This window comes from Hipposideros armiger, unplaced genomic scaffold (genome assembly GCF_001890085.2).
Source record: "Hipposideros armiger isolate ML-2016 unplaced genomic scaffold, ASM189008v1 scaffold_11, whole genome shotgun sequence".
Classification (NCBI taxonomy): Eukaryota; Metazoa; Chordata; class Mammalia; order Chiroptera; family Hipposideridae; genus Hipposideros; species Hipposideros armiger.
Window position 1 is genome coordinate 4,291,507 of NW_017731361.1, and position 27,238 is coordinate 4,318,744.

The window sequence follows — 27,238 nt, forward strand, 5'->3', positions numbered from 1 at the left end:
TGTGGAGAGCAGTGAAGGCTCCAACAGTAGGGGAGTTGTCACTGAAGCACTAGATGTGGCTGAGCCTTGAGGGATAAAATGAACTAGATAGGCTGAATGGCAGAAGGGTACGGAAGGCCCAGGAGCAGCAGTGCGGAACCAGCATGCTTGGTCTTTTATTTTGCAACAGCAACACAAGGAACGTGAAAGGTGGCTTCCCCAAATCCCAAAACAAAGATATTTCTGAATAGTTCCCAGTATTCACACTTCTGGGCATGTATTTTTTGTTTCTTCTGCTTGCAATGCCTTTCTCCACTCTCCACCTGGCAAACTCTTACTCATATTTAAAGGGCCAGCTCAAATGCAACTACTTTTCTGAATCTTTCCACGGTACCCCATAACCTAGTGCTCATGTTTCTTTTGGAACATACCTATTTCTTTTGCCTATTCACCTTCACTACCACTGCAATTAATGGCAGCTTACACTTAAACTAGGCTCTTACTATGTGCCAGGAACTATGGTAAACATTTTAAGTGCATTGCTCTATTTAAGCCTCACAATTGCATCAAATATTATTTTTCCTGTTTTACAGATGAAGAACCTGAGGCTTAAAGTGGCAAGTAAGCTGCCCAAGAATGCATAGCTAGAAGGTAAGAAAGCTGGGATTCAAACCATTTGTGAAACTCCAGAGGCCATGTTTAAAGCACTGGACCATGTGTTCCTGGAGGCCACAGATGCTCTTTACTCTTCTCAGACTCTAGGATGGTGGCTGACATATGGCTCAAAAATTGAAGAAATTAATACAACTGTCTGGTTGTATTAATTGCCTGTGTCTAAAAGTGGGTACCCCCAGTGCTCTTACCCCAGGTGGAGACTTCCACCTACCCATAAGTCATGTGCCCTAGGACAAGGAGGAAGTCTAAGCACCTTACATTTGAATTTGAGCTCCTTTATTTTATGGATTCAAGCGTGGTGAAAGAGGAACCATTCTTTTCTCAGGTAAGAACACACTGATGGCATCAGCTGGGTCTGAAGACGAGGGCTCATATTAACAGGTGTGTGTATACTGGGGTGGGGTGTGTGGGGGGGTATCTCCTCTTAGGTCTTTTGAAAGCAGAAACTCAAGTTGTTTCTGTCAAACCAGTTAGGACCGGCCGCGATCACTCTATCTGACCCTGTCATTGACGGCGACTGAGGCCCCAACAGGGGAAGGGGTTGGCCAGAGGCTACATGGAAACAAGGCCGAATCAGATCTGGAACTCCGGAATCAGAACCCTGCCTGCATAGTTCTTAATCGCTTACCCAGTTGGGCCCCGGCTCGCCTCTCCAAGCAGAGGGCCTTGCACGGGAAGCTCGGAGTATGGGCTTTCTTCATTGGATCCTAAAGCTCCTCTCCTCGGCCCATTACTCCCACCTCCTCCAGCCTCGGGGCTTGGGGAAAACAGCTTCCCTTACGCGTCTCCACGGTGTCTGCATGGCCCTCCCGCGCCACCAAGGCCGCTCTAGCCCCGCTTCTCAGGCGGCTCAACCAGCTTCGCCATCTGCGGCCCCCTCCCCCCGCGCCCGCCTCTGCGCGCTCTCCTTAGTCTTGTGCGGGCGGCAAGCCACACCTCTTCGATGGGCACTGGGCCCACATCCCCGTGCCCTTGCCGCAATTCACCACCCGCTAGCCCAAAACCCGCCTATACCCCCACTTCCTTTCACTGAGCGCAGTCCTTCCGGCTGGGCTCCTTTCTAATTGGCTGGCTGAGAGCTTCCTTGGGGTTCGGCCTCCCGGAGGGCGCCACAGCGGCTACTCTAGTCGCCGTCGGGCGGTTTGGCCGTGCTCTTTTGGCTGCGAGCCTCTATGGTGTCGGCGACAAGATGTGGCGCCTCCGGGGACTCCTGGGCCGCGGTAAGGCGCGTCAGAGCCGCGCATCTTGAGGGAGCTGAGCCTCCGACGTGGAGTCAAGGACGGGCGGGAGGACCGAACCAAAGCAGTAGTGGGAGGGGTTAGAGCTGAGGAAAGGCGGGGCCTAAAGGAACGGGGCTACGAACTACAAACCAGAAGTCTTGGGCCGTTAGAATTTGAGGTGTGGGTGGGGCTAGTGGGAAGAGTTGCGCTCAGAGCCAAGGAGGTGGGTGGGGCTATTGAAGGGGGAGGAGCCAAGTAACGAGATGGTGGGTGGAGTTAACTGAAGGAGTAGAGGCCCAATGGAGTAGGCGGAGCCAATGAAGAGGCGCTATTTGGAGACAAAGCGCTCCAAACAGTAAGCGAAAGTTTGTGTATAAATGGTCATTTTGGAACAGTGGTTGTCAGCTCTTGGAGAGCATCAGAATCACCTGGGGAGTTTTTTCAAAATATAGATACTCCACCCTGAATGATCCTAGTTTAATGGTTCTGGGGTGGTACCCTAGAATCTAGATTTCCACGCGTGTCCTTGTTTAAGAACCTCTGCAGAGACAGATGCCAGTGATTCCTGGACTCCTGGGATGGGGCTCTGTCAAGGGTCAGAGGGAAAACTGGTGGGGCTGCGATTGCCTCAATCCTCTACATGTCAAGGTGACTTGTTCTGCACAGCTCTTCCTTGTCTGCTACGACCTGGCCTTCGGGGGGTGACCCCCAAATCCACCAGTCCAGATGGGCTTCAGGCTACCTCCTCCACTCTGCTAGTCCCTGTGCCAAGCCTTGACAGGTGAGATACTGCCATTCTGTCACCCATCTCCTCCCCTGGCTTCCCTCTCCCCTTACTTGGGATAGAACTTAATGGCCTCTTTTACATCATCTAGGTCAGGCCCCCATGGCTCAGGCCCAGGCACAAGCAGGGGCCCAAGGTCCCATGGATGGAAGGATGCCTTTCAATGGATGTCTGGCCGTGTCTCCCCGAACACCTTGTGGGATGCTGTATCGTGGGTAAGGCTTCCCAGTCCCGTCCTTGACCTTCAGTGTGGGTGAGAATGATCCAATATGGAAGTAGAGCCTAGAAACAAAGGCTAGGGCATCATTGTGCCCACACTCAAAATTTGAGTAGCCCATGGAATTGGAGCATATTTGGGGAGAGAGTGCCATTCCCCATCCCCCTGCCCTCCATGTATTTATTCCTCCTTTTATTCAGTAAACATTTATTTAACACCTTCTCTTAGCCAGGCATTTTTGCTAGACACTAGGAACATAGCAAAGAACAAGGTAGATATGAGTTTTGCCTTCATTGGAGCTTATAATAAATAATATGACATAAGGGCCAGCCCAGTGGCTCAATTGGTTGGGAGTTGGCTTGGGAGTGCGAGCTCTGAGCGGCAGAGCTGCCAGTTTGATTCCCACATGGGCCAGTGGTGCTGCGCCCGAGCTGAGCTGCCGCTGAGCTGCCAACAGGTGGTAGGATGGCTCAGCAAAAAAAATAATAATAATAATATGACATAGTATTTTATTAATGGAAAGTATTATATATGCATTATCTTGTTTAATCCTTATAGAAATCTTGCAAGGGAAATATAATCTCCATTTTATAGATGAGGAAACTCAGGCTCTGAAACTTTAGGTAACATGCGTAAGGTCACATAGCTATTAAAAGTAGAGGAACCAGGGGACCGGCCGAGTGGCTCAGTTGGTTAAGAGCTCACTCAAGAGTTTGAGCTCTGAGCAACAGCGGTTCGAGTCCAGCCTGAGCTGAGCAGCCGCTGAGCTGCCAACAGGTAGCAGGATGGCTCAGCTAAAAAAAAGAAGAAAAATAGAGGAACCAGATTTTACTCTGGAGCTCATGTTTTTGGCTACCATGTTCTACACCTTGGTTGCTACATCTAGTATGGCTTGCAAAAGCACCTTGTACAGATCCTGGCCCACAATAGTTGCTCAATAAACATTTGTTGAATTTGATCTATAAAGTGAGATGCTCGGCAGCAACCACTAGGTTTAATAGGGCAGAATCTTTGCCTTTCAGGTTCTGCTTATAAGGTATTCTGAATGAAGTTGGCACATACATGACTCTTGTGTCTGTCACATCTCCCTATCACATCCATGTTGTGTACTTTGGGCAGGTGACTTGACCTCTCTGAGCCTCAGTTGTCTCATCTGTAAATGGGTGTCATCAGCAGAACTGAGCCTGGAATGTCTCCATGGCAGGGGTATTACGTCTGTCTGGGGAGCTATGGACTAGAGGTATAGCACACCTGGAGAAGGCAGCATTTTCCCATTTTGTCAAAGGTCTGAGCCCTAGGGTGATCCCACAGTGAGTCCTTTTAGAAGCTGGGCCTGGATCCCAGGGTTCCTGATGCCATGCCTCAGTTCTGTCACTACTTCCATGTGAAAGGGCCTGAGCACAGGCTGTCTCCAGGGCCATGGATACACATCCCTGTTACTGACAATGCCAGCACCTTCTCTTCCTCTGGCCTCAGCTCACACATCACCCTGATGTGTGAGATGGTTTCCCTCACTTCCTATCTTGTCAGGCCTCCCTCATATACTCTGTAAACACTGATGTGTTGTTTCCTCTTTGGCATTTAGTATAATTTGTAGTTATGGTGTTTATTTCTCCATGTACTTGGACTTCGTTTTTCTCTCTCAATGAACATATAAACTCCATGAGGGCAGAGACTATGTCTGTCTTGTTTGCCATTGTACCCAGTGCCTGTTGCAACAAATAAGTATTTGGGTGTTGCTTCCTGTGCGTAACACAGGGAGGGACAGGGAACACCAAGCGGTCACTGGGCTAGGAGCTAGCTGAGGCCTGCAGACATGTTAGAGAAGAGACATCTTCAACAAGTCCATGCCTGTGACGTGTGTGTGGTGGGGTGGCTTGGTTGAGGGCGAAGGGAGGAGTTGTGCTGGATTAGAGAAAGAGAGTAAGCCTGGTGGGGAAATCTGACCTGTCGCGCATTTGCGGCCAAGCCCCAACTTACCCCGTTATCTTTTTGCCTATTTAGACTTTGTTTATTCAGTAACTCGCTCATGCATTGATTCAGCGTGTATCTCTTAGTACTCTTCTAGGCATGGGGATACATCGGTGAGGAAAATAGACATGGTTCCTGCCCTCGTGGTGCTTTAAGACTTAACAGGAGAGACCGAACTTTGTGGAGTAATTGTAGAGATGATTACTTAAGTACCAGTGTGGTCAGGGTTCCAGAGGGGAAGCTTGGGTGCTGTGAGAGTATGCAGTATAGGAGCTGCCCCACCCGAGTCAGGAAAGTCACCAATGTGTGAGCTGAAGGCCGAGACTGAAGGAGCTGACTGGTGGAGAGCTATGTTCCTGATATGCTGTGTTTCCTAGGGCACTCTGGCTGTGCTGGCCCTGCAGCTGGCAAGGCAGATCCACTTCCAGGTATCCCTGCCAACAGGACTTCAGCGTGTGGAGCATGGCTCTTGGCACAGTCCCCTGGACTGTTTCCTCTTATCTCCCTTGCGGCATCCTCGCTCCTGTGAGTTCTTAGTCCTGGGGCAGGAGGGCGGGGCTGGGAGTTTGGGCCAGGAAGCAGCTCTGGACACACCTCAGGAAGAGAGCCATCAGCAACTCCTTTCCTTTTCTATCTGAAGTCAAAGGAAGGGGAATGTGAGGAAGTTCCATCCACCCAGGGTGTGGGCCACACGGGCTGCCTGGGCTCCCCTCCAGCGTCCTTCTCTGTCCTCCCATCACCTCTCATGGAAGGAATCCCAGAGGGGTCCAGGATACTTAGATCCTGGGTGTGGCTTCCTGCCTACCCCTTAGTCATTTAGGTCATTTGTTGCTCAGTCATGCATTAATAAATGGGTCTTTATTGAGTAGCTGTTATGTCCCGTGGTACAGAGGCAATGCAGCCTAATAGTTAAGGCCCTGGAGTCAGATTGTCAGGGTTTAAGCCCCAGAGCTGCTGCATACTAGCCTTGTATCCCTGGACAAGTCACTTTAACGTTCCCTGTGCCTCAGTTTCTGCATCTATAAAATGGGGTAATAATAAACCCCACCCCATGGGTTTCTTGGGAGGACTAAATGAGTTAGTACAAGTCAAGGGCGTAGAATAGTGCCTAAAACATAGTAAGTGCTCAGTAAGTATTAGTTTAAGTTCTTGTCCTTATTGTTATGGTTGTAATCAGTATCAAGATTATCATCAAACACAGTGTTAGGTGCTGGGGCTACAACAGTGAGTAAATAATAAGGTAGAGGGCTCCCTGCCACTGGAAGAATTCAAGCAGAGGAGAGATTTATGCTTAGGGCGGAAGGTCAGCATCAATGTGGGCCCCTCTTGACCCCTGCAGAGGAAAGCCAGCAAAAGAAATGGAGGAGGAATGTGAAAGAGGTGTCATAGGAGTTTCCAAATTCTTCCTTTGGTCCCCAAAACTTCAGGGAGAGGACTCAGTCAAGCCCGAGCAGGCTGTACTGATCCTCTTCTGACGTAACTGCTCTTGCTGGCTCTCTTTAGCACTGCAGAGGCACATTCTCCCCACGTCTGACAGCCCAGCTCCCAGGCACACTGGCCTCAGGGAACCCAGGCTGAGCCAGGAAGAGCCCTCCACTCAGCCCGAGAGCCTCTCCTCACACAGCTCCTTGAGAGCAGCTGGTCTTCAGGATCCCTCTGAGGAAGGTATGTCCCTACCTCCTGGAATCAGCAGAAGGTGGGGGTGGTGAGGAGTTGGGCAGATGGACATTTGTTACTGCATATGCCAGGACTTGTCATTCCAGTGAGGTGCCATGCTTTCTGGGACAGCTCAGAATTATTGTGGTTCCTGGCATTGGTGCTGGATGGACTGGGAGAGGGGGAGAAAAGGAGAAATAACACTTTCTCCTTCACCCCGGCTGGGTATCGGCCATTTTTCTTGCAGATCCCAGTGATATCAGCTTCCTGCATGCCAGCGGCAGCTTCAATGCCAAGGCAAAACGAGCCCAGCCTCAGCCCACTGGTGAAAAGCAGGTATTGCCACCCAGATCCTCATAACATTGCCCTGGGCATTTGGCAATCCCAGTGCACCATCCCATGATGAGTCTTTGTATTTCTTCCCCAGGAACAAGATAAATCAAAAACGCTTTCCCTCGAAGAGGCCGTGGCTTCCTTTCAGCAGCTCTTTCAGCTCAGTGTTGCCATCGCTTTCAACTTCCTGGGTAAGTGGACCTGCCTCAAGACAGGCAGATGGGAAAGTGGAAAGGGTATGGTGAAGGTCAAATAGAGTCAGGGTAGATAGTGTTTTACACAAGAGGGAGTTTATTTTCTCCCAGGTAGGTAGACCAAGTCTGGCATGGTGGCACAGTGGTGTCAGGGACACATTCTCACTCAAATCTTTCTGCCATTCTTAAAATTGGCTCCCATCTTGAGGTCCTGTTTGGCTATTCCAGCTCCTGCCCTCATATCCATGGTCTAGCCAGCTGGAAAGGGGAAGGTGGGAAAGCTAAAGGACCACTCCTTCTCTTTAAGGACATGGCCAGAAGTTGCACAAATCATTGTGTAGAATGTTGGCTTGTGGCCACCCCTTAATTGCAGAGGAGGCTGGGAAATGTAGTCTTTAGCTGAATGACTGTGTGCCTACCTGAAAGTTCTGTCGTTATGTAAGAATGAGAAAATAAATCTTGGGGAATACCTTGCATTCTCTGCCACACATAGGCATGAACAGTCTCCTCAGGTTTGGAGGAAGCCCTCAAGTGCATGAATAGGAACTTCTTACCCACATCTGGGGACTCCAGATGCCCCTCCATTATTTGTCCTGGTCTCTGGAGTGACTTAGCTTAAGTTTCAGGCCTTTTAACGTGGAGACCCAGACTCCCAGTCGCATCTACTGAAGTCCAGTGGGCAGATGGGTGAGAGGCTAGGATTCACTCAGAACACATTTTTTGAGCATTCACCTTTTTGCTTGGCCCTATTTTATTATTTTTTTTTTATTATTATTATTTTTAGCTGAGCAATCCTGCTACTCGTTGGCTGCTCAGCGGCAGCTCAGCTTGGGCCAGGAATCGAACTGCTAGTTGCTCAGAGCTCGCACTCTTGAGCGAGCTCTTAACCAACTGAGCCACTCGGCCGGCCCTGGCCCTATTTTAGGTGTTGGGGATGTAGTGCTTCACAAAACAAAGTCCTTACTCTCATGGAACTAACATGTGAGATGAGGGAGAGAAAAATAATAAATTGGCAAACATAAAAAAGAGAATTTCAGATGGTGATAAATGTTATGGAGAAAATTAAATGGGAATATGTTAGTGATTTGGACAAGGAGCAACTTTTGATTTGGAAAGCCTCACTGATGGGAAGATCTTTGAGTGAAGACCTGATAGACAAAAATAAGCCAGTCTTGTTTCCATCTGGAGAAGGAGTTTTCCAAGTAGACACAACAGCAAGTGCAAAAGTTCTGAGGCAGAATTGAGTTTTGCTTATTAAAGGAACAAAAGAAAGATAAGTGTATCTGAAGCTTAGAGAGTGCAGGGAGCGTAGAAGATGAAGTCAGAGAGAAGCAGGCAAGGGCCAGATGAAGTGAGGTTTTCTGAGCCACAGTAGAGTGTAGATTTTCTAAATGAGATAGGAAACCATTGGAGGATTTTACACTGGAGCAGGAAGCGGGGAGGTCACATGATCTGATTTACTTTTTCAAGCAGCTCTCTGGCTGTTGTGTAGACAGATGTAGATTGTAGGGATGCCAGAGGGGAAACAGGAGACTAGATTGGGCAGGAGACTGATGGCTACGCAAAACATGATGGTGGCTTGGTCTAGTTTATTGGCAGAGGAGATGGGGAAGAGTAGATCGATCAGGGTATGTTGATGGAGCCAGTGTGGGGAACGGGGACAGGGTGGGATCCTTTGCCCTCTCGAGTCTTCTCCTCAAGGACAGAGGGCTCTGTGAACCCTGGACAGTGAGTTTTCAGGCAGCAGGGAGGCAACTTTAATTCACTGCTGGCTAAATGGAACCTGGCTTCTACTTCATTCGCTTTTTGTGATTTTGATGGGCAGACAGTCTCTTCTGAGAATTTTCTTGCCCATTCCTTCATTCATATATTCATTTATTCAGCAAGTGCTAAGCACTGTGACAGAATACAAAAGGAGCATAAGCCGTAATCATATTTTGCATTTGTATAGAGCTTTCACCCTATGCAGAGTTATTTCTTCTACCTTTTTTTTTCTGCTTCTGCCTCCAGGATTTTACAGTAATTGTGGAGACAGGGCTTGTACTCTTGAAACAGTTTAGCATAGAAAAAGGCTTGTCTATTAAGTAAGTGCCAAAAAAGTGTTTTAAAGCCCGAGTGTGGTCTGCAGGTTCTAGAGCAGAAACGAGGATGGGAAGGCCTGATGGTGGTGGCAGAAAAAGATATCCCAGGCAGGAGAAAAAGCTTGAGCAGGGCTTACAGTTGAGAATTGGCTGTGTCCAGCCCCTATCCTGTTTTTGTTTGTTTGTTTGTTTGGAGGCTAAAAAGAACATGTGCTTTGGAGTTGGACACACCTGATTTCAGGTCTCTGCTTGCTTACGTTATCTCTCACCTTTTCCTCATAAAGCAAGATTAATAGTATCAGCTGTATCAGGTCGTGTTGGTTACAAACAGCCAAAACCCACTCTGGCTAACTTAAGCACAAAAGCAATCTCCTGAGATCTGTTGACCTGCCAAGCCTCAGAAAGGACAGGAATCAGGGAAGTTCCAGGAATTGGGGGGCAGTCGCTGATAATGTCTTCAGGGTGCTGCCCTCAGAATAAACCTGCAAAAGCTGTTTTCTCTCCTGCCACAACAAGATCAAAGTCAGATTCCTGAGGGAAGGTCTCATTGGTTGGGAAGAGAGCAGGCACATTGATTGACAGCACTAGGAGGAGGGCTGTTGCCAAAGAGAAAATGGGATGCTATTACCAAGAAGAGGATGGTGTAGAGGAGGGCAGAACCCACTGGCGTGTATGGCAAACCAGTGAAATATTTGGAGGATGGAAATATATGCAAACTATCCAGCACAAAAAAGAAATGAAGGAGCCTGTGGGTATCTGGCCGAAGATGTGGGAAAGTTCCCAGAGGAAGCTGTGTTTACGTCGTGTGCTTTCTTACAGGGACAGAGAACATGAAGAATGGAGACTACATGGCAGCCTTTTCCTACTTCCAGAAAGCAGCAGAGCGCGGCTACAGCAAAGCACAGTACAACGTGGGTTTGTGTCACGAGCATGGCAGAGGCACTCCTAAGGACCTCAGCAAGGTACCACACCTCCTCCCCTGCCCCCAGGCCTGTCCCCTGTGCTGTACGGCCCAGAGTGACCTCCAGAAATGAGCAGTGGGGAGGCTTGGGAAAAGTCTGCTTCTCTCCCAGCTGTGCCGGGGTGGGGAGTAAGAAAGAAGCTCCTAACTGCTAGGAATTTAGGCTCCACACCCAGGCAGGCCAAGGCCCTTGTCTTTATTCTTTGTAGCAGCAGTTCTCAACCTGTGGGTCGCGACCCCTTTGGGGGTCGAACGACCCTTTCACAGGGGTCGCCTAAGACCATCGGAAAACAAAAAGATATTTACATTACAATTCATAACAGTAGCAAAATTACAGTTATAGAGTAGCAACGAAAATAATTTTATGGTTGGGGGTACCACAACATGAGGAACTGTATTAAGGGGTCGCAGTATTAGGAAGGTTGAAAACCGCTGCTTTGTAGCTATATCCCCAGGGCCTAGAATGTACCTTGGTGAATGAATGAATTTCAAAAAGTGGGATAAGTACACAAAAATGTTATACTTAGAATTGTATATTATGGGAAAAAAAAAAGAAAGCAACTTGATGTTTCTTCAATAGAGAATTGGTTAGTAACATCTGTGTAGGCCTTAAAAATAATGTGCTAGATCTATATTTATTGTCAGGGAAAGACATTCATGGTGTATTGTTAAGTGAAAAATTGGTTACAAAATAGTGTAGTTCTCTGTCTCTCTTTTATCTCTTCCTCCCTCTCTCTCCCTCTCCATCTCCCTCTCCCCCTCCCCCCTACATGTTTATATATGTGTAAGTGAATGTATATGTAATGTATATGTGTATATATGTAAATACATATATATGAAGACGTTTGCAAGGCTGTACACTAGTGTTAACAGAGTGATCTTTAGGAGGCAGGATTTCTTAGGATTGTATGTTTCTATTTTTGGTTTATCTGTATTTTCATAGTTTTTGGCTTATCTGCATTTTCTGACTCATCCATAAAGATTATTATTTAATTAAAATAATTTTGAAAAATTTCACTCAAAGAAAAAGTCAGCGTACAGAATTACCAGCCGACTGGTGTTTTTCCCTTTACCCCAGGCAGCCTTTTGTTACCAGTTGGCTGCCATCCAGGGCCACAGCCTGGCTCAGTACCGCTATGCCAGGTGCCTGCTGCAAGACCCAGCCTCCTCGTTGGACCCCGAGCGGGAGAGGGCAGTGTCCATGCTGAAGCAGGCTGCAGACTCAGGCTTGAGAGAGGTATGTGCCATGGGTGGGGCCTGTCCTGGCACCTGAGGCATGTGGGGCCTGGCAGTGACCAAAATATGTTTATCCTTCCTCCTCCACCACAGGCCCAAGCTTTCCTCGGGGTGCTTTTCACCAAGGAGCCGTACCTGGATGAGCAGAGAGCTGTGAAGTACCTTTGGCTTGCAGCCAACAATGGGGTATGAGGCCTCCTGTGTCCAGGCATGTTGGGGATCAACTCTGATAAAGGAAAGGACTTTGGAACTGGTACCAAGTTCTCCTGTGTTGGGGGACCTTTTGATAGGAGCATGGGGCCGGCTTCCAGCCTTAACACTGGATGACTTACTGGGTGACCTTTGGGCAAACACCAGCCAGCAAAAGTGTTGGTTGTGTAAAATCAGCTATGGTAGGAGTATTTGCACCACAGCAAATGCTAACTGCTGCAAAGCAGGGCTTGCCCCCCTGGACAGCCAGGTGTTTAACATTTACCAGCATACTCCTGGGCAGGTCACTTATTGATCCAAACCTGTTCCCTCATCTCTAAAATTGGGATAATAAAACCTGCCTCACCTGTCTGCTATGTCACAGGGTTGTTGTGAGGATCAAAATCTGACTGAGATAATAGGTGTGAAAGCATTTTGTCAGCTGTACACATGAAAGGTGCATCGTCACAAGTGGTGTAGCCCAGTGGAAACCAGGAGACACGTGAGGTGAAGACACTGAGCAGCTGCGGGTAGACATCTGGTTGTCTGGGAACTGGAGGCATTGGCGTCCAGGCAGCATGGCCCCGAGTTTGCTCCACAGAGCCTTGGTTTCATGGGATGTTTGTAAGTCGCACGAGGAATAAAAGCGTCAGCTGGGTTTGGGAAATACTGAGTTAAGTAGGTATCCTTGATGCCGGAAGCCCCAGAGCTTGCTGTCAGTGTGCATCACCCAGCAGGCACTCCTCTAGTATATTGTTTGAGTTGCATCTTGAAGGCCCGGGAGCACTGGACGAAAACAAGAAGTGTGCACAGACCAGAGTTTCCCTATTTTTAGGCGCTGCGTCTTTTTTGTTTTCTGGCCAACACACTGATAGCATCACTGAATTCTTGGGCATCAGAATACTTCCCTTTTTTAACTCTGTGTTGCCCAAAGTTTCTGTAGTTGCCGTCAGAAGAGGACCAATGTCACCAACCAGTACGGGCTGCTGTGCCTGTCTTTCCTTGAAAGAGCCTTCCCTGGGCTGCGTGGGCCTCCTGTTCATGTGCTGGCTCGGCCAGGGGCACCCTGGCCAGCTTTAGTCACCCAGCACGCTCAGAGAAGGAGGTGCACAAAGAAGGGGTGTTACATAACTGTGTTGGGGTCCAGGACTCACACCCATCCACTTCACTAGGAATTGTGTCTTCCTAGGTTTGTGCTGAGCAGTTGTAGGGTGGGTTGGCCTGGCTGTGCTCTAAGCCTGCCGGTAGCCATGAGTCCGCCATGTTTATTATATGGACTTTGGCCTGCATGGTATAGAAACTCTTTTTAGAAATTTGACTATAGAAGGTAAAAGAGAAATGAGACCAGGGTTGGGAATCAACAGTGTTTTGTTGTTTAAGTTGGGAGATTGAATGTAATGAAAATATTTCATTAGAGAGGGAGCGATTAATGATGCAGGCAACTCAAGATATGAAAATAATAATACCAATCTAAGTACTTTTCACATACTAACACACTGAATCCTTTTGACAACATAATTAGGTAGGTGCCATTATTATGCCCACTTTATAGATGAGGAAACTGAGGCATGGAGATGTGGGCTAATATGCCTGAGGTTACATAGCTGGTAAATGCTGGAGACAAGATTGGAAGCCAGGCGGTCTGGCTGTTAAGACTGGACTCCTAACCCGACCTGATACTGCCTCTTGCTCAGTGAGAGGAGAGCAAAGATCCCTAGCCACGGGCAAAGGGCTCAGCCTTTTAATCTTTCATAGGAGGAGAAACGCATTCTCTGCAATGTATGTTGTGCATCTCGGCGGAGAGTCAGGAAGGCACACAGGGCCTTTGGGAAGCCTAGCCTTCACCCTTGCTCCTGGTTCTTTCAGGAAAACACAGGAGCCTGACCCCCATATGTCCTATAGCTGGGCTTAGGGCTTCCTGGGGACTTCACTTCTGCATACTTTCAGCACTGGCCTCCACGAGAGAAGCTTTCTTGCTCTTCCAGCTGGACTCTCCCTGGGTGGAGGGACTCCTGTCTCCTTTGTGTTGGGTGGGCTGTGGGCCGCTGGCTTTTCATGGTTGAGACCCCTTGGTAAGGGAGGGCCAGGGCTGGTGCTTGATCCTGCGTGGATGAAGCCCTAGCATGCGTGACTATTCTGTCTACCTCCTGCCTTAGCGTTTCAGCCCTTTAGTCCTGCATATGTGTGTCTGTCCGTTTTCTCCTTTAGGACTCTCAGAGCAGGTACCACTTGGGAATTTGCTATGAGAAGGGCCTTGGTGTGCAGAGGAACCTGGGAGAGGCTGTCAGATGTTACCAGCAGTCAGCGGCTCTGGAGAATGAGCCCGCCCGGGAGAGGCTGCGGACCCTGTTTTCTGTGGAGGCAGCAGGTACAGACGCAAGTCAAAGCCAACAGAAACCCTCCCTTGAGCTCAGTACCCCGTGACAGAGAAGGGAGTCGCAGTAGCTCTTGGGCTCCTTGTCATCTCCTGCCCCAGTGGTGGGTAAGAGTACAACTTTTTGAGTCAGACAGAACTGTTTTAACCCCTGCTTTGTCCCTGAACTTGGACTCCATCTTCGATCCTCTGTTTCTTCACCGCTGAAATTGAGGGTACGAGTAGTATCTCACTCATTTGGTTGTAAAGATTAAATGAGATAACTATTAAGGGCTTAGCACAGCCTGGCGTGTGGTAGGTATTGGATAAATGGCAGCTGCTGTGATGATTTTCCAGGAGAGACGACATCCTGAGGCTGCCTCTGCGCCCTGAGTTACCCTTTCAGGACTCCAGCCCTGCCCACTCATGAGTCACTTGACTGGAATGGGTTAACAGTGCCAGGGGGAAACCAAATCCCTTAAGAAGTCCTTGCTCCAAAGTAGGAATCCAAGACTAAGCATGAGTAAGAGTTGTTCTTACCTCTTCTCACAGCCCTGGGGCCCAGCAACCTGGCAGCTACAGGATCGAAGTCCTTCTCCAGCCCCTCCCTGTGTAGCCTGAACACCCTGTTGGTAGGAGCCTCACGCCTCCCACATGCCTCAAGCACAGGAAACCTTGGCCTCCTCTGTAGAAGTGGGCATCTTGGAGCTGGCCCTGGAGCCCCCAACAGGGCTATCCCTGGACACCCCAACTCCTTGGAAAGAAGTCTTGTCAGACTGGGTTTTGGTTAAGGTGAGATCAGACACAATCACGGTACCTCTCACTGGTACTTGGGGGGAGGGCAGGGAGGAGGTTGGATGGCAATAAAATTAGGGTTTCTGGATCCCTTTCCAGGATGGAAATTCCCGTGGGAGCCATGTTTTCAAGAAATTTCAAGTTCACAGCTAATAAATGACTTTGACCTTTTCCCCCAGCTGGTAGCCTCACGGATGAGCAGTGGATACATTCACAGGCATCTTTGGTCTGTGCACAAAAAGGATTCATTCAGCGACCTGTGAAAAACTGTACCGAAGGGTCCAGAGACCCTGGTCCTCACCTTAGCCTTTGTCTTTGAACAGATCATGTACCCTCTCCCTCCCTATGCCTCAGTTTACTCAGGCTTAGACTACGTTGTGGGTTTTTTTTTTGCCAACATCTGATGTGTGTGTGCCTCTGGTGGGTCACAAGAGGATTTTAGGTGGTACTCAAATTCATACTTTTTATTTTAGTAGTTGTATAGTTTATAATGTAAAATGTGACTAGCTTGTTGTAGCTTCATAGATATTAAAAATAGTGAATCAAGTTAAAGAAGAACTTTGTGACGTTGCGTAAAGGGGAGCACAGATCTGGAGAGGGGGCAAAAAGGATGAGGTGGTTCCATGAACGGCTAAAACTCGAGAAACACTGAATCAGTTCGCTTTTGTTCATCGCCGGTGGATTCATGATTGTCTTCACTTCACCTCTGATTTGGAAGGAAGGAGTTTCTTGACTAAAAGCCTGATAGATCTGCCTGATTTTTTTTCAGACCTTCTCACTTCAGCCCTAAAGATGGAGCCTGTGGGTTCTCAGAGAGATGCCACAACTTGAATCCCAAAGAAGAGGCCAGTTATTCAACCACCTTCCCAAAGAACCTTAAGTACCTGCCCCAGCACAGTAAAGAAGAGGAAAGTGTGTGAAGACCTAGGTTCTGGCCATGTCACCTTGTCTGGCCATGTCACCTTGAATCAGTGAGTAGCCTGACTCACTGCATTGTTTTCTCAGCTGTAGACCAAGGGCAGTGGTGTCTCCCTCCTACCCTGCAGGGCTGATGTGGGCATTTCATTGCAGAAAGGAACTTGGTGCTCACATGGGCCCGAGGAAGCAGAGTGATGACCAGAGTTACATGGCTTTATGAATCACCAGGCCAGGAGAGGACCCAGCCCTCCTGACTCCTGGCTCTTTTGCACCGTTCACGCTATAATTTTATATGAACGCGTTATTGCTCTGCCAGTGTGAGGGAGTAAATGCAGATTGAGCACCTGGACTCTTGGAGCAGGAGAGTGTAGATTTTGAGATCTTCGTTTGTGAAGGGTGTGCCAGAAATGGATGGGAGCTTAATAAAACAGATACGGAATTATCTCATCACTCTGCCCTTAAGTGTGTTGGGGAGCGCCAGGGAGACGGGCGGGGGGAGCTGAAAGCCGAGGCTCCATTCTCATCTCGAAACTCTCCATTAACCAATTTAAAGGGTCTTAAAAGCTTCTTCAAGAGAGAGACTTAGAAAAAATGATTTCTGAGTCAACGCTAATGACTCCAATTACTGAATTTGTGAATAGCTTTGCCCTGGCTTTTGGATGTTAGCCCAAGTTCAATAGCATAGATGTGGCTGAGGGTGGGGGGTGGGAGGGACTGAGGACCAAACTCCCTGGTGACTGTTCAAATGGAAAAGACCACCCAGCTTGGCCAGCTCAAAGGTGGGAGGAGTTGGGGGGGTGGGTTGTCCACATTTCCTGTTCTGCTGCCTACCCCCTCTCTCACCCCAACCTCTAGTGGTCCTGCCATACTTTTCCATCATCTTTCTCTCACCACTGGAGCCCTAAGCTTCCCGAGCTCCAGTGCCTCCCCTGCCCCTCCCCACCTTTCCAGGGCTGCTCTGCACACTGGCCCTGCCCCCACTGATCCCCTCATGTGGTTGTCTTCCACAGATGGCACCTTGGGAGCCAGGGACCTTGCCTTCTTTGTATTCCGGTACCCTTAGCACTTAGCACAGGCCCTACCATGCAGGTAGGGGCTCAGTGCACACATTGGTTAAAGCTCAGGGCTTTAAGCTGTGCAGTGCACTAATCTCCCTGCAGGAAAAAAAAAAAAGAAAGGTTTCTGTGGTCAAATAAGTTTGGGAAGCGCTGCACTAGACATCCCCTTTTTATAGATTTCACAATGCACAGCAGCATATTCAAGGTTCCAAGAAGTCGTGCAGTAAAGAACTTCGTTAACCCAATGCTTCCCTCATGGAGTTGAGCACCTGCCGATGGCTCATGAACCTTCGTGGGGCCTCCTCTGTGTCAGGTGTCACTTCTGGTCCTCCCGTGGAGCCCCACTCTCCAGCCTCTCCCTCCTGTTGTCATTTTGGGTTTCTGATTACTGCTGCTTCCTGACCTTGCTTGGGGTCGAGGGGCAGTTCAGACAGTCCAGGGACACTGGGCATCCTATGGTGATGGCCATAGGATGGCTCTCCCTCTCCCTCAGTCATTACAAATTAAGTACTGATTCAATTTGGGACACCAAAGGTGGAGGTGGGATATTTTTAAGCTCTGCTTGTGGAGAGGGAAGGATGGAAGAGTCGTGAATTAGATGTTGTCAAAGGACCAAAAATCCTTGGCTATTCAGTTACCACGGTCTCCACGCAGCCCCAGGGGATGGACTTCATTGGTAGACCCTGAACCACTGTGCTTTTGCCATTAAAATTCTGTTATTAATGACTCATAGTCAGTGCCCTGAAAGGATATGTGAGGGGAGGACAGGGAGGTGGCCCATGTCAGCAGGGCCAGCCTGGGTTAGGATACTGGGTGACCTGAGGTCAGGGCCTGGTGCCCTCAGCAGTGAGTCCTTTGTGCAAGGCTCTGCTATCTCAGTTTCCTTATCTGGAGATGCTGTTTTCAGGGAGCCCTGATGCTACAGTAGGAACCAGGCTGTTTTGGTTCATTATATCTTCAGTGCTAAACAGATTGCAGGGTGCTTAGTACATATTCAGTAAATATTTATTCAGTGAATGAGTGATTGTAGGCATTGCCCCCTCTTCACCCAACACGCAGCACCAAGCCTACTCAGCACATAGTAGGTACTTTAAGTATTTGTCGAAGGAATGATTCTATATACCCCTACCCCTGCTTCTATCCCTAGTACTACTTTTGACATGTAGTAATTGCTCAACAAATACAAAATGTTGAGTGTTTCTGATCATGCCTCCCTCCTCGCGCCCCCCCCCCCAATTACATTGTACCCAATACTTAGTAGGGGCTGAAAAACAGACCTATTTTCTAGGTACACACTATGTGCGAAGCTGAGTTTGTGCTAAAACTACACCCTCTTCCCTCCTGTCTTCTCCTTTCTGGGATTTGGTTCTCTCCAAAGTCCCAGGGGTGGTGGTTGCCATCTCACTCTTGTTTCAGCCAGAGGAGAGGTAGGGTCAGTGAGCCGCCAAGCTGAAGTTGGGTAGCAGACAAAGGCTGCCTGTCAATCACTAAGCTGCCCCCAGGCTCTGAGTGAGCACTGCATCCCACTCCTGGTGCTGGAGAATGGCTGACTGTTGATAAAAAATGTCCCTCTGCACTTTCCAAATTAAGATGACATTTAACTGAGCGCTTGCTGGCTTGCCTGCTCCCTCAGTCTCCCAGGGGACAGAGCCCATCTTGGTGGAAACTGTTTTGAGCATGTCCAAAGTCTTAGCTTTGACATCTTGGCTGATGTCAAGAAGTTTCTGTAACCTTCCTGTTGAGCCCACTTGGTTTTGTCACCATATACACCGTCTCACTCTCAGCCTGTTATTGGGAAAGGGCTGGTATTAGCGTGTTAGGAGAGGGTTGCATGGTGCAGGCGAGAGCACAACCCTTGGTACCAACACCCCCACCCCGATCAGATTGGTTGCCTCTGAATAGCTCTGCCCATGAGTTCTCCAGGTTTTGTGGGACAGGCAGGACTGAGGACTGACCTAGAGGATTGCAGTGGTCCTTAACCTTTGAGAATCTGATGAAAGCACTGATTTCTTCCCGTAGGAAAATGCACCTCCTCCCAATTTTGTGTGCAATACGGAAAGTTTATAGATCCTGAAGCCCAACCAAGGGCCCCGGGTTAAGAACCCTTGATGTGTTAGTAAGATCATCATACTAAACCCCAGACCCAGACCCCAGTCCTGCCATAAACCTGCCACATGGCTTTGGCCCAGTCAGCCTTTTCTGTCTTGCCACTTCTTGCTGTAAAATGTTCAGTCTCCTTATGACTAAAATTACCCATGTCCGTGGAGGTTTAGATTGTGACAGAGCAGTGCCGCACATCCTTTTATAGGTCATATGTTCCTTGGAGAATCTGATGAGAACTTTGTATTTTCTGCTTAGAAAAATGCTTATATACTTATGTTTTGCCTAGTATGTAGGGGGTCTCTCCAGAGTCCCAAGGACTACAGATGTAGGACTTTTGGACTAGAGTGAGGCAGCGATCCAGTGTCTCCAGTGATCCAGTTGCCAGCCATAGTTCCAGGTTCCTTAGGTCACCTCCTCCCGTTATCTCTTCTCTCCACCCTCCCAATATCAGTTCTGCCCTGGAAATTTACCACTCATTGGGAGGTCAGCACCATCAATTCTAGTGCTGTGGTTTTCAGACATTGCTTTTGCAGAATGAAACTTTTTTTTAATTTTCCTAACGAAGTCTTACCTGGAGCTCCAATATAGATAAGAAGAAACTCTGGCGCATTTTTTACCCATTCATTCATCCATTCAGTAAGTATTCAGCAAATGTTGCTTTGTGCCGGGCACCTGGCTGGTCAGGCTGGAGGCCCTACCTGCTTGGTCTCCTCTGGCCTCTCTCATTGATGTGGGGAGCCCAACAGCTTGAAAAATCACAGATCTTGTAAGATCACTCTGGCCTGGAGTGAGATCAGAGACCTGGAGACCCTGCTTCTGAAGCACTTAGCTTTTGGGGCCTCATTTTCCTCATCTGTAAAATGAATGGAATAATGATACCACACTGCATTCTAAGTATGGGTATAGGGTTTTCATTAACCCTAGTTAGGGTTATGATGGGCCCATTGCTGTGGACAGTGACCACGAGTCCTGAGCTCCAAAAGAGGACAAAAGGAGGAGCACAGAGGCATTTTTGCCTTCGGTGTCCAGGAAAGCCCCATGATATTGAGAAGCTAGCTGTATGAGCTTGGAAATTTCCAGGAAAATTATAAGGCTGAGCCTTGGGAAAATATTTGCTGTTTCTTCACTCCCTCCTCCCCTGAAAGGTTTGCTGCTGTCAGTGTCAATTTCATGGACCCGGTTCATACACTGTCCTCTTGGGCCTGAATTCACAGGCCCAAACCTGCTGTGACAGGAAGATTTACCCATGAACGGTTGTTTCTAGAAGGATGACTTCTAGAAGGGCTTCTCACTGGAAAAGGACAGGATCCTGCAGAGGCCCAGGCCTACATCAGGTCAGATCCAAGTCCCTTTTACTCTGGGCTCGGAAGTGCCCAGACGTGCAGGTCTGAGCAGCTTGGGAAATGCTCTTTTTAGCAGTGTTTCTGGAGGGGAGCTCAGACACGCCCACTACTGGCAAAAGCTCATCTATGGGGGCTTTTCCTTGGCTGGCAGTCTAGTGTCAAGGTCGAGGGCATGGGTTCTGGTGTCGGACAAGCCTGGCTCCAAATCCTGTCTCTGCCTCTACTCTCTGCTTAATCTTGGGCAAGACACTCAACCTCTCCAAGCCTCATGTCCTTGTCTGTGAAATGGGGCTAGTAACATCTCCCTTCCAGGGTTGTTGAGAAATTTAATTAAATCCTATTGCAAGCCTAGTGCCTGACTCAAGTAAATACTCCATAAATAGTCACACTTTTCTTAGTCCCAATTTTCCAGCTGAGAAGCAGACTATTTGATTATGTAGCAGTAGAGGAGTGGGCTCAAGAGTACACATGTCCTTTGTTGCGTACCTAACGCTGCACCAACATGCCCCACTCCTGTCCAGGCCCAGCAAGACCTTCTTGCCAGGGAGTGGATGACAACCCTCACTCGGTTTCTCTTCCCTCCTCCCTCTTGATAAGTGTAAACAGGAGAATAAGCCACTATTTTTCCTTTATTAGTAGGGCAGAGGGCTTTGCCTGGCACCCCAGGACCCAGCCCCCCACCCTCTCGTATGCAACGAGGCCATCCTTTCCTGCTAGTGACACTCCGTGGTATTTCTTCCACTGGAAGACTGGCTCTATGTGCTCTACCTGTGTTTTGCCAGCAAACACTTAGCCACAAACTATCAGCGTCCTCCAAAAAGTTCACAAGCAGAACCAGCCCCTAGAAGGGTCTGCTTTGGTCAGCCAGCTATTAGTCCTTGGGTCGCTGCCCACTCTGTGGGACAGCATCAGTCACCCTAAAGCTCTTAGGCCACCTCTGGTTAGTGAGTTCAGAGATTTTAGAAACCAGCTCATATCCCAGGATCCTCAGGGCCTGGGCTCCCTAACATCTCCCAGGGCCCCTGGTTCCTGGATCCACAGGCCCCTGCTGCTGCTGCTGCTGCTACCGGTCCTGCCCTCGGACCCCTTCTTTCCACCTGGGCCCCCCTGGACTTCCGTGCCCGAGGCCCCGCTGGTGGCCAGGTCTAGGCTGAGGGTCCTTCCACAGACGGAGAGCCGCCGCAGCACCTCAGAGGCAGCCTCCACGGGCACGCTGGTGCGCTGCTCCAGCAGCATCTCCAACAGCGAGCTCATCTCTGAGAGGAAGGTGCTGGCCAGCCGAGTGCCCGTTGGGCTCAGCTCGGTCCCTGACACCTTGCCGAACGTCTGGAAGGTCCTTGGCTCCTCCGAGGCTGCTGCATCCGGGGAGAACACGTTGTCACGGTAGTTGGTGGTCAGGGGCAAAGACAGCCTGGCCATCCAGGCTGGGTCGGGGGTACTCAGTCGGTCCAGGGCCAGGCCTGCAGGGGGAGGAGGGGATGCAGTGAGGGCTGGGCCCACGGGAGGGCTAGGCAGGGGAGGGTGGGGCTCTGGACAAAGGAGGGAAGGGAAATGGCGGGGGACAGATGGGGTAGCCACAGGGGGACAGGAAGGAAGAGGCCCTGACAGGGAAGCTCTCTGGGCAGGAAGGCAGCGACTGAAGTTATGCCTGAGCTGAGTGGGGAGGAGGAGGAAGGCCTAGAATTGGAAATTGGCCTAAAGAATGTCTGGGTTGGTGGAGGGTTTCAGGTCTAGGTGTCTTTCACCCATTTCTTACAGCCAGGTGCACCACTAGCCGAGGGTCAGGGGAAAGATCCCTTTTCTTGGCCAAGGCTGGAGTTTCTGGCTTGGTGCTGCTTCTGTTCATATGCATGATAGTGACCACTTATTTAAGTACTTCTGTGCCAAGCAATTTACATAATTACCTCATTTAATGGCCACACACATCTTTGAAGTCAACAATATTATCCCATTTTATGGATGAGGAAACTAAAGTTCCAAGAAGTTAAGTCACATATGTATTAGGCAACCAAACCAAGATTTAAACCCAGGCCTGATGATGGAAGCCCCCGTGACTGCACTGCCCTACCCACTCTGAAAAGCTGGCCCTTCCTCCCCCTGGATTCTCCAGGTGCCCGCCTGTGGCCCCTAGAATTTTCAGGCCTGCTAATGTCTGCTCTGTTACCACCTGACCTTGTGCCCTCAACTCCTCAACTTTTACCTCTCAAGCTGTAGGGAGTCCTGGCCTAGAGGCAGGCTGGGAAGGGCCTGGCTCTCTAAAGGCTATCCCAGAAAAGTGACGGGGGCAGAGAAAAACTGTCCCCTAGGCCCCCAATGCCACCATCACACTGCTCGTCTCCCCATCTCTTCAGAAAATCCTGTCTCAACAACTAGTCCCAGGCCCCATGGTAGAGGCCAAGCAGAGGAAAGGAAGTATAAGTCTCGTAGTCAAGAAACTGTCTTAGAAAAAAAAAAAAAAAAAGGCACATCTACTTGAACATGTATTTAATGTTTGCTTAAGGTGAGCTGCTTAAAAATCTGGGCATAGAATAACAGACGAAGGAGATATGTCAAAGTGTTAACTGAAATTACCCTGGGCAGAAGTGATTTTATCTTTTTATCTACATTTTTCTACATTAACTAAATATTGCTTGTGTAATTTGGAAAAGTTATTTCCAAATACAGCTAATGGTTGTTGATATTGATATAAATGAATCTCTGTCCTGCCTTGTCAGAGAGGGACCGTCCAGGCTCTGAGGCAGGGTCAGGCCTTTTCCCCTTTTCCCAACAGCTCCAGCCCACGCCTGGGACTTGGTGAACATTTATTGAATGATTGAATGAACATAAATATTAACCCTGGACATGTGGGAAATGTAAACCTTAGTTCTCTGAGACTCTGGGGTAATAAGGTTGGAATTCTTTTGGTGTTACAGAATTAGGCCTTTCCTTGTACAAGGGTCAGAGCACTTCAGAAAGCATGAAGCTTGGAATGAGAAAATCACTGGGGTGTATGAGAATGGCTGGAAAGCGGTGGTGAATTTACTCTGCAGCAGGTGGGTGCTGAGCTGACCTGGGTTTGATTTCCCTGCTTTGCTGCTTATGAGCAATGTGACCTTGGGAAAATTGCTTAACCTCTCTGAGCCTCCTTTTTCTCTCATAAAGTGGTGAAATAGCAGTATTCATCTTGTTGGGTTGCTGTGAGCATTCTGTGAGCTCATGCAACCAATACAATATTGTCGTCATCGCATCCTCAGGTGGGGCTTTTGTCTGATGCAGCCAGGACCCCAGTGTCAGGCACACTCACCAGTAGCCCCGTCACAGCCCAGCTGTGTGAGCAGCTCAGGGTGTTTTTTTTAAAATCCCTGCTGCCCTCTTCATCCCCTTGCTCCTTCTGGTCCCCCTGTGCTCCTTGCCCTCTGTGCTGTGGGGAAGCAAGACTACATGGGAACTGAGCCCACAGGTTCTAGCCCAGAGCTACCCAGCAGAGATAGAATGTGAGCCACAGAGGTCATTTTAAATTTTCTAGTGGCCACATTAGAAAAGTAAAAAGAAAAGGTGAAATTAATTTGTAAAATATTTTTTCTATTTAATATTTTATCATGTAGTCAATATTTTAAAAATTATTAATGAGTTATTGTACATTCTTTTTTCATATTAAGTGCTCAAAGTCTGGACTGTGTTATATTTACATCACAGCTCAATTTGGACTAGCCATCTTCACATGTGGCTAGTGGCTGCTATATTGGACCTCACAGTTCTACATTCTAGACAATGCTGCCCTATTAACCTTTCCATGTATGTGCTGTCCAAAGTGATATCCACTAACTACATGTGGCTGTTCAAATGTGGCTGGTATGACTGAGGAATTGAATTTTTCATTTTACATGTACTTCATTTCAAATAGATTTAATTTTACTTAATTTTAATTTAGAGCCACACTGCCTATGTACATAACCATCAGCTGCACAACCTTGGGAGGATTATTGCAAACACGCCCCCCAGATTTTTCCTTTATGAAATGGGGATAATGCATTGTACCTATCTCATAAGAGTTTCTCATGAGGCGCTTAGGACAGGGACTAGCACACAGAAAGCACTCAATAAATGTTAGCCATGTTGTTTTAACCAAGGGAAAGGAAGTGCCTGCCTACAGCATGTTTGCGGCCAGATGGAGCACACAGGATATGTCCAGATGAGAAACAGATTGTTAATGACAGAAACAGAAAAACCACAGCTTAGGGATGGTTGGACTTTTGGGTGTTACCTAGAGGAGGCTGATGGGGTGTCCACAGCAGGGGACAGCTAGCAGATTCTGGAATTCAAGTTCACGTTTTGTATCTATTGTCAAAACTAATTGTTTCTCTAGAAGAAATTCTGGGCTGGCCGAGTGGCTCAGTTGGTTAAGAGCTCACTCAAGAGTGTGAGCTCTGAGCAATAGCGGTTTGATTCCTGGCCTAAGCTGAGCTGCCGCTGAGCTGCCAACAGGTGGCAGGATGGCTGAGCTAAAAAAAAAAAAAAATCTTTTTGTTTCAGTTAGAAATGTTAACATATTAAAGAGTTGACCGGGTTCTCAGGGTAAAAGGATGTTTAAACACACTTTAAATCAGAGGAGAGATTTAGGCGGTAAGGGGAGGCAGGCAGGCCCAGGTTGGTCCCCCTTCAATTGCTAATGAGCTAGGTCACTCTGAACAGGTTACTGTTACCTCTCTGAGCCTCAGTTAGCTAATCTCTAAATTGGAGCTCATAATGTCTGCCTCAAAGGATTGTTTGGAAGCTTACATGAGATCGTGTATACAATGCCTCCCATACCTGGCATGCACATAGAGAGCTCAGTAAATGGTTCACTATGCTTCTGATGATTTATCAAATGAATAATCAAAGTAGAATCTGGTCTTTAAACAAACGAAGACCTGAACCTCCAAGAGAAGTAAAATGTTGCTGATATTCCTCCCCAGAAAGACTGGCTGTGTTTCCCTGTAGTGAATTGGAGCAGAACTCTGAAGCCTAGGCATGTAAGGGAACTGTGGGGTCAGAAGGAGGGTGACCCCGGGGAGTCCCTACCTGTGTGGGGGTCCAGCAGGTTTGACAGCTCTTCTTCTAGCAGCTGCTTCACAGAGAGGTCCTCTTCAGGGTCCAAGGGTCCTTCTTCCTGGTCCGGTTCTGCTTGGCCACCAGCCCTGGCACCTGGGCCATCTGTGTCTGGGGTTGCACTCCTGCACAGGAAGCCAACCCAGCCCATGAGTGAGGAAATTCACACGTAGGTTCATTCATTCCTGCCCATGAACTTTCTTCTATTCATGCCAGCATTCATTCATACACATGGGGAACAGGATACACACAGTTCAGCCTTCTGGTCAGCCCGACCTGGGTTACTGGATCCCAGTCCTCCTGCCTACTCTGAGTCTGTTTCCTTATCTGTAAAGTGGAGTAATACATAACTCCCACCTCATGGGGCATGGTTAGGGTAAAATGAGACGGGGTATGTAAAGAGCTTAGCATTGTGCTGTCATGTTGTAAGCACTCAGCAAACAGAAGTGACTGTGAATGCATTGATATGATTACTCACCATTGTCCCTCCCATTTCTTCACATTGCTGGCACAGAGTAGGAGTTTACTAACTTTGGTTTAGCCAATGCAGGCATCTACCACCCACCAGTCCATCCATCCATCCATCCATCCATCCATCCATCCATCCATCCACTGATCCATCCATCCATCCATCCACCCATGCACCCACCCACTCACCTATCCATCCATCCATCAGAGTATGTGCACCAGCGAGGGCAGGGATTTTTGTCTGTCTCGTTCCATGTTCTCTCATCAGTGCTCAGAACAGGGCCCGCCACATAGTAGGTACTTAATACTTTGTGGACTGAGTGACTGAATGTTCCCTCCTCCCTACTTGAGGTCAAATCCCAGAACAGAGGAGCAGGCCGATAGAGGACGTGGCTGAGGTGAGGCATCCAAAAGCTATTCAGAATCTACTACCCAGACCCCTGCTCTCTCCACCCTGGGCCCTTCTTATCATCTTGAGGAGGCCAGTTCCTGGGACTGCCTGGCATGGGGGGACAGGCCTAGCCCTTCATCCCAGCATGTGGAAAGTCTCTCAGAGGCTTTAAGGCCTGGAGGTCCTTTCAGCTTTTTTTTTCCTGTGGCCATTTCTGCTGCTATGAAGGGATCTGTAGGGAGGTGGCAAGTTTGCAAGTAATAGTGACAACAATTCATGTTACTGAGCAATGACTCTGAGTCAGGCCTTATGCTTTGCAAGGTAGAGGCACCTTCTCATCAAACCTTTCACATCTGTAAGGGGTTCTCTTGATATCATTCTCATTTGTAAAATGAGAAAATCAAAGACTTGTGAAGATTATGCAGTTTGCCCAAGGTCCCCATGGATTAAGTGATAAAGCAAGAATTCAAATTTAGGCTGATGTGACTGGGGTACTGACAGCTGCTCTACACTATCTTTGCAGAAAAAGAAGCTACCAGTTGTCACAGCAAGAACTCTGAAGCAGGAGTCCGGTGCCCTAAGAGCTGGTCCTAGCTTTGCCACTCACTGGCTGGATGACCTTCAACAAGGTCACTTGAAAAGGAAAGGACTTAGCATTGCTGTGCATCTACTATGTGCCAGCCACTGGGCTTAGAATACATTAAATCCTTACCCCGTCACTACAAGGAAGTGGTGACCTTCATTTTATAGATGAGAAACCGAGGCCTTGAGGATTTATCTGATTGTTTCAAGTTTACATAGTTGGGCTGGATCAAACTCCTTACAGCCTCAGTTTCTCCATATGTAACAAGGAGTTCGATTAGATGGCCTCTTAAGGTCTCTTTAATTCTAGGACAGCTCAAAGGAACATGCCCACACACCCATGTCCTTAGCCAGGGGCCTTCATATTATGTTTAAGGGTCAAAAGAAAGAAAGCTGAAAGTTACAGATTTAAAGACCATACATAGCCCAGCACCTCTGCAACCAGGGGACAGATAGTCAGAGCCTCAGGGATGAAGTCATTTCCTTAGTGACTGTCCTGTAAAGACTATAAATACAGTTGCTCCAGGACTAAGTGGCCTGGGGTGGGGGGATGGATGTTGTCCACTGTACTCTCCCAGAGCATGCACTCTCCCAGAGGAGCAGTCTGGGATGTGCTCACCCTTCCTTACTGTCACAGACGCTGCAGGGGTGAGGGGAGGCTGGG

At 48.5% G+C, this 27,238-nt stretch overlaps 2 protein-coding genes across 2 annotated transcripts in view; one reads left to right on the forward strand and one right to left on the reverse strand.

Annotated features, from left to right (window-relative positions):
* The first annotated feature begins 1,738 nt into the window (after positions 1 to 1,738).
* Positions 1,739 to 16,012, forward strand: DELE1 (DAP3 binding cell death enhancer 1). The gene is made up of 13 exons (XM_019663706.1): positions 1,739 to 1,874; positions 2,541 to 2,655; positions 2,750 to 2,873; positions 5,224 to 5,371; positions 6,350 to 6,511; positions 6,750 to 6,838; positions 6,930 to 7,026; positions 9,930 to 10,072; positions 11,150 to 11,308; positions 11,401 to 11,493; positions 13,705 to 13,864; positions 14,402 to 14,641; positions 15,414 to 16,012. The coding sequence occupies exons 1-12, from the start codon at positions 1,844 to 1,846 to the stop codon at positions 14,638 to 14,640; spliced, it is 1,560 nt and encodes a 519-aa protein (XP_019519251.1). The 5' UTR covers positions 1,739 to 1,843; the 3' UTR covers position 14,641; positions 15,414 to 16,012.
* A 1,408-nt stretch (positions 16,013 to 17,420) lies between these two features.
* The window catches only part of PCDH12 (protocadherin 12), a 17,553-nt gene continuing 7,735 nt past the window's right edge, over positions 17,421 to 27,238 (reverse strand). The window contains exons 4-5 of the mRNA XM_019663766.1: positions 25,107 to 25,258; positions 17,421 to 21,526 (exon numbers count right to left, since the gene is read on the reverse strand). Of these exons, the coding sequence (XP_019519311.1) occupies positions 21,054 to 21,526; positions 25,107 to 25,258 (625 nt within the window). The 3' untranslated portion in view covers positions 17,421 to 21,053. The remainder of the gene's footprint in view (positions 21,527 to 25,106; positions 25,259 to 27,238) is intronic.